This window comes from Sinocyclocheilus rhinocerous, unplaced genomic scaffold (genome assembly GCF_001515625.1).
Source record: "Sinocyclocheilus rhinocerous isolate Xijiao unplaced genomic scaffold, SAMN03320098_v1.1 scaffold1251, whole genome shotgun sequence".
Taxonomy (NCBI): Eukaryota; Metazoa; Chordata; class Actinopteri; order Cypriniformes; family Cyprinidae; genus Sinocyclocheilus; species Sinocyclocheilus rhinocerous.
Genome location: NW_015636566.1, coordinates 516,747 through 523,939, shown reverse-complemented (window position 1 = coordinate 523,939; position 7,193 = coordinate 516,747). Strand labels below are relative to the sequence as shown.

Sequence of the window (7,193 nt, the reverse complement as noted above, 5' to 3'; positions counted from 1 at the left end):
AATAGTCTTTTATGAGATGATATCGGAAAGTACAGTTGGAAGATGCTACAAATTACAGTATTTACAAATATCATATATGCATTTAAGCAAAATGAATGTGCATTTTAAAGCAATGACAACTTGATCATTTTGTATAATCATCCAGAGTTGATGTTCTGGAGTCCTTGGAGGGGTAGGTGTCATCTATTCAAAGGTGTTGGGTCATGTGAAGTCTTCATAAGAGGATCCAAGCTGGAGCTGGCATAAACTCTAGTTACCTCGCGATATTGACATTTGTAACAGTTGTTTGAATTATTATTATTTTTAATTCAGTTGATGATTCATTAATGCAGTTGATTCATTACTCAAAAGACGACATATGCAACAATTAAAGAATTATGTTTAATATTCTTAGTCATTTTCACTGATATCTTGGTGTTATTTACATTTCAGAATAGTTTATTATTCTTTTCCTAAAACAGACACAATAGTAAAGGGTGCCTAAAAAAGCATGAATAAGAGTAACCACATGGTCCCTAAGTTGAGCTGATGACACGTTCAGTAATAAATAATACTGTAATCATATTGTATATGCCTTTACATGGTCCAATTTCGCTGCTAATTCAGTGTTATTTGCATTTAAAAATAATTTATTATTTTATTTTGAAAACAGCAACACAAGCAACATGGGAAAAACGTGAAAAAATCCCCAGAAAATCCACACAGTCTTTAAGTTGAGTGTGAATAAGAAGCTACGTGGAAGCGTCATGTTTTTTAAGTTGCAATGGAACTTAAGGATGTCCTGGAGCATTGTAGCTCACATCTTCTCAGAACCTAACAGAACCACCGACTGGGGAGGGTCCCTGGTGTGGGCCTTTAAGGTCGGAGAAGATCCCCGCCTCTCAAGATGGGCTTGTCCAATGAGAAAGGCCGGTATCCCAAGTGGGAGTTTTGAGATACTGGGGAGTTTTTATGACTCTTTGTGTGAGAGTATGGTAATTTGCAAATGGAACTTGAATCGAAATTACTAAAGATTCTCAGGACACTAATATATTGCCTATGTACCAACATATAATATACACGCTCGTTTCGATCATCGGAAGGCGAATTCATAGATACTAAACATGGTAGAGATATATATGTGTAAGCTGACAGGAGGGTGTTTCGATTATAAGTCTGCATAACAGTATACAATTTCAAAGACCAAATACACGATGACAATAATATACCCAATGACCTGAAGGATGATGTGTGTTCATTCAAAGAAAGGTTTTCCTATGAATTAATTAGTAGAAAAGTCCATTTCTACTCTGCCTTTCCTATGGGGACAATGAGTGGGTTATTCTACTCACATTCCTGGGGGGGGTCATAAAACCAGTGATATCATGATTAGTTGTCATGGTGACCAGGGGGCCTGGTGTTCTGCAGAAATCCTGGCATCCAGTTTATTGAGTGAGGGGACTGTGACGATTTGTTAATCTAATGAATAATTGATTAGTTAAATCAAATAAAAATTAGTGTGTCAGATTGGTCGAGACGCTACAACACGTTCAGTAATAAATAATACTGTAATCATATTGTATGTGCCTTTACATGGTCCAATTTCGCTGCTAATTCAGTGTTATTTGCATTTAAAAATAATTTATTATTTTATTTTGAAAACAGCAACACAAGCAACATGGGAAAAACGTGAAAAAATCCCCAGAAAATCCACACAGTCTTTAAGTTGAGTGTGAATAAGAAGCTACGTGGAAGCGTCATGTTTTTTAAGTTGCAATGGATGGCGTCAATAAATAGGATGAGAAGCTGGATTCAGCCTCGTTTTCTGCTGTTTATGCTTTTACCTCTGAATGCGAGTTAGATAAAATGCTTGTGTGAAGAGTGATCATAAGTTCATGGTGACAGGATAAATAACATAATTAAATATTGTAACAAGGGCATTTTCTTTCTGTGGTGATGCATTTACTATGGAAAAGTTAAGTTTGGGTGGAACAAATCGAATCGATTTTTTTTTTTTTGTGGTCCAAAGCGATTTCAAGAAAATAAACTTCTCTGATCACATTTATTTTTTACAATTCTGTTTAGTGTTACAGAAATTATGCACTTCATCTTTAATATATCATTCTCTTTCAATCTGACAGACATCAGTCTGAACTCTCCACATAAAGGCCTGGGCTCTGACTCTCTCTCAGACATGCCTGAAGAGAGGGGGGCGGCTGCTGTGAGTCCAGGGACTCTCCCTCCGGGTCTGACAGAGGAGGAGGCCGAGGAACTGAGACTGGAGCTCACCAAGGTAAACACCTACAGCCACTGCATGACCAGGGGTTTGAGAATGTGCTCATCTTCTCCTATATGTCTTCAGATTAGGGCTGTTAATTTAACATGTTAATTCAGAGTGATTCATTATAAATCGAAGTAACTCATATATTCATGTTATTCAGTTATTGTTTACTTCTTTAAAACAAAGTGTGACATCCTCCTATTAGGTTGAGGAGGAGATCCACACCTTGAGGCAGGTGCTGTCAGCTAAAGAGCACCATGCATCGGAGCTGAAACGTAAACTGGGCCTGAGCCCCCTGACCGAGTTCAAACAGAACATCACCAAAAGCTGGCAGGACGTCCAGACCTCAAACGCGTAAGGATGCCTTCCTTTACATGTCCTGCTTACTCAAACCCAGGAGGTAACATGTACTGTCTTCTGGGTTGCCATATGCAAAGTCGAACCCTAAATCTCTTTCACAGACCCTGCAGGAATGACAGTGATTTGACATAATACTGGACAAAATTTAGAAAGGGTTTGTTGAAGTGGCAAATGGGTAACGACTCTGCAAGATGGCAGATGCAAGCTGGTAGCTGGTTCCATCAGTGGAGGAATTCATGGGAGATCTGAAGCCTTTCAAACTAATCCAGCTTCAATGTGCTCTTCTCCAGCTCACACACATTCCTCTCTTTTTATGCTGCTGGAAATCTGCCTAAAAATAAAGAGTCGCAGGTGTCCAATTGCATTTTTTGCAGGATTGTACGTTACCAAATGAAAGCATTACAAAAAGCTCTTGAGTGCATGTTCAGGCAGCGGAGATGACCACTGTTTTCTGTGTACATTATAGACGGGCATCTATGCCGTCAGCTGAAAGTCCTTCAGTGCAATTGTTTTATCAGTTGAAAAATGGCAGTCCGGTTTCAAAGGGCTCTGTGGGAGGATTGTAGTCGACTCAGACATGAATCACCACCATTTATTGTGTTCCAAGCTGGAGCTCATGGCCATTGTTTTGAGTGTGACTCTCAAGATTTTATACAAACAACAGATGTTTGCTGTTTTTGATCCTATAGGTGGAAAAACTTTGGTGGTTTTATGAGTGTGTGTAGTATTTTACAGGACTTAACTGAGATGGTCCTGGTCAGTACCTTAGGCCCTTAAAAGCCTGAGTTTGCATGGGCCAAGACTGGCTTGATGTGAAGTTGACTACTATTTTGGTAGTCTAATGTTAACCTACCAAAACGTGTGTTTTCATTTTTTTGTTATAGTGTAATCACCCTGTCAGTAGTTTAGGATAAAGTGCCTGTTTTTTTGTAGGATCCAGCCCTGGTTTTTACATTTACTATGATAGCATAATGTTCTCATGTTTTCAGAGTTGCCTCAAACCAATATAAAAATGTTTGCCCAAATATATGTTAAACCAAAGATCAAATCTGCCTGCAAGCTTTAAACTGGTTTTTATTTTATTTATTTATTTAGTTTTTGTTTTTAGCAAATGCCAATAACAGTATTTTAGAGGGTGGCCAATAATGGACCCTTTTAACATTTCTGGAGTTTACAGAAGTGGAATTCATAGATGGGTAAACTTATAGGCAAACAGGAGTCTACAGCAAATATCATTTTTGCTCCAATAGCAAAATAAAAAAAATCCAAGATAACCTATTTCCAACAAAGGGAAAAATATGGAGCATTTACAGGATTATGGCAGCCAGAAGAGAGAAAGATATCAAATTTACTATCACTACCTCAGCCATTGTATTATAAACTCCCTTGCAACAGTATTAAATAGTTTGTTTGTGTGTGTGTGATTTAATGCCAACACACAGTGTGTAATGTTATAAATGTACATTACAATTTTTTTTAAATATGAAAAAAAAATGTGAACAGTATCCATACAGTAAATAAGATGTCCATAAAATTTATACACAAATGTGAGCACTTATTTTGCACAGTATCTACTGAAATATATTAAAATTAGCCACTGGCAACTCAAAATGGCCAAATATAGCAGAATAATTTGCTTGGCCAATATTTCAGTCTGTCAGTACTTCAATCCATGGAGTTATTGGTTTGTAGTCAATCAGAGACAGTTATCAGTAACACCATATTTTGCTTTAGTGATCTGCTGTTCTGCTCTGCTCTAGGCAGCACATAGTCACATCTGTGTTTTTTAGCTATGTGGCGATGTCAGAGAAGCTGGGCCAGTGGAATGAGAAGGTTACAGGATGTGATATGTGAGTGTTTGACCGCATTGGCATGTATTTGCAGTGAATGCATGAACTCCTCTCACCCACTCGACCTGTCAATGAGAGTGGAGCATTCGAACACCTGAATCCAGCGTGTTTCAGGAGGAGACATAACTGCTGGATTGGGGGGTTTTCTGCTCTGGTGATCATAAATCAATGGATGCAGCGCATCAAATATAGATTCAGGTGTTCAAATGCTCCACCCCTTGATGGGCTAAATGAACCTTCCATATCAAATACAGCCTAACACAAATAACCAAAACCTGTCTCTCAAACGAAGATTGATGTTTTTTTTAAATGCTATGATCTGGTCTCCTGTAGCATTGACTCTAACCTTCTGTACAATGTACATATTTATAGGGCTGGGTTTTGACACAAATTTCACGATTCGATTCTCATTCACAAGCTTTCGATTCGATTACCGATTCAATTCGATATCGATTATTTTGGACATATATCAGGTACAGTACTTGCCAAATTTTCAAGGGAAAAAAAATCTCTCAACTAATGCTGTAAAATATACATGAGAGTCAGTTGGTACTACATTACTATAATATTGAAGGTTAAAATTGACTGGTTTGTAGGCTATACAACTGCTAAAATTACACCTAATGAAGTTTTTTAAATAATAACGTTACAATTACATAATAATATTTCTACTTTAATTCGTTATTTCTTTTTAAAAAATAAACATTTAAATGGTGTCTGTCATAAAAAAATGTATGGATTTATTCAAACATAAATTAAACATTGAAGAACAGTAACAATTATAATATGTTATATGGTGCATATTTTTAGCAAAATGCCCCTCTCTACAGTTTATTTTTCTATCTGACTAATGAGTTTATGGTCACCAAATATGTTTTTTCTAAATGTGACGTTACATGACACATTGTTTACAAGTCATTATTGACGTCTTTGCGCGGCTGAAACACTGATTGAGCGATTACATGAGACGGGATACGGATTGTAAAGTTGTACTCTTTCTTTTAACTTAACTTAGGATGTTTAGTCATGTTTATTTTGTGCTGAAACTGGTATTAATGTGGAGGAGATGATTAGTTCACGTCTGTTGAACAGAGGCGCTACAGCGATCTGTCACTCCACATTAAACCGTGCCAAAACTGCATTTATTGTTTAAATACTGCAATACAATGGACAGAATTTGAACTTATTGGATGGGAGGTGCGCTTCAACGTTCCGTCCATTAACTGAAAACAGGCTAGACTAATCGATTCTTGGGATTTAAGAATCGATATCGTTCCGTAAAAATGAGAATCGATTAATATCGAGATATCGATATTTTTTACCCAGCCCTACTTATTACGATTCAACTTAAATTTCTGTCCAAATAACCATGTTTCAAGCAGACAAATTCATATTGAGGTAGATAGATAAAGTCAAAGGCTACAGACCAGCAATCCACTTTCCTTCCTCTTTCTCTCTCTGACATTTTAGTTAATTGTTCGCTTTGACTATCTTTCTCCTCGCCCCATTCCCAGTCGGCCATCCGACCTGTGTGATAAATAAATAAAATGCATACAAATGATTTCCCGCTCATGAAAACAGACAACTAAATGGTTGATATATGGATTGGTAACTCTTTTATGAGGAGAATGGTGGGCTCAAAATTGAATTCCTGCATGATAAATAGCCTGCATTATCTCCCCTTTGCCCGAAGAAGCCACTGGAGCTACTTAAACAGAGTGGTGATGACACTGGAAAAATGCTCACAGATGGACACCCAGAAGGCTAAAAACATTAGCGTGGTCCACTAAATCAATAAAGCGTGCCCATCTCAGAAGGAAATTGGCCGCTCTTGGCTTATCTCCCATCTTAAAAGCGTGGCATAGCAGAAGAATTAAGTGACTGATACCCCGTTGCAGCGTACTTCAGGGGCAGCGCAACTCCAGACTATCAGTCATTTACATCGGAGGGCATTAATAACAGTGACGGCCCTGCAAAAGGAAAAAGGGCCGCTGCAAACAGTTTGAACTTTCCATGTTTGATTTCTATCTCTGTTGAGTGAAACAGGAAACGAAGCCTGTGGCACAAACAGAGAGAAGGACAAATATCACTCATATATTGCGGATATTTATGAAAGCATCGCTTTTACCCAGATAAACACCAAGCTAATGACTCTTCCAGATAATTACAGCTATTTGGGCCTTTTATAGAAAAAAAACCACCCCCGCAACTGAGTCTGGTTTCCATAACCCAAATACAGTCTAGACTCTAGCAAGAGGAAAGCAGCTAATGAGGTGTTTCAGACATAATGCTTGTACCGAGGTCATCAATTTTTCAAGTCATTTCTCGGATGTTGTTGGTTCACAGGCAAATGATAATTTGCATGTTGAAACAGTCGGGATGGAAAGGAACATTTCACTTGACTCGTGATTTTCTAATAGCGATGCATGTACCTCTTCGAATCAGAGAGGAGCATAATAAAACATTATTAAAAACAACATTTTTACAACTATTTGGCCTAATTAGTTGGAAATTTATGTTTGAAAGTGTGAGAACATGAGTTTTTAGAAGCTGTAACATTTTAACAGTTTTTTTCCTTTTTAATAAACTTTTTAATTTCACTAAAATAGCTCATTTAAATTTTTTATGGTGCAGCAAATGCATTTTATACATATATGTATGTGTGTGTGTGTGTGAGTGTGCATGTGTGTGTTTAAAGAGGTTTAATAATTTTAGAAAAAAAT

At 37.4% G+C, this 7,193-nt stretch overlaps 1 protein-coding gene across 7 annotated transcripts in view; it reads left to right on the top strand.

Annotated features, from left to right (window-relative positions):
• Positions 1-2,115: 2,115 nt before the first annotated feature.
• Positions 2,116-7,193, top strand: part of LOC107747983 (tumor protein D54-like) — a 22,690-nt gene continuing 17,612 nt past the window's right edge. For all 7 annotated transcript variants that reach the window (XM_016562632.1, XM_016562630.1, XM_016562631.1 and 4 more), the window contains exons 1-2: positions 2,116-2,272; positions 2,466-2,614. In XM_016562632.1, the coding sequence (XP_016418118.1) occupies positions 2,174-2,272; positions 2,466-2,614 (248 nt within the window). In that variant the 5' untranslated portion in view covers positions 2,116-2,173. The remainder of the gene's footprint in view (positions 2,273-2,465; positions 2,615-7,193) is intronic.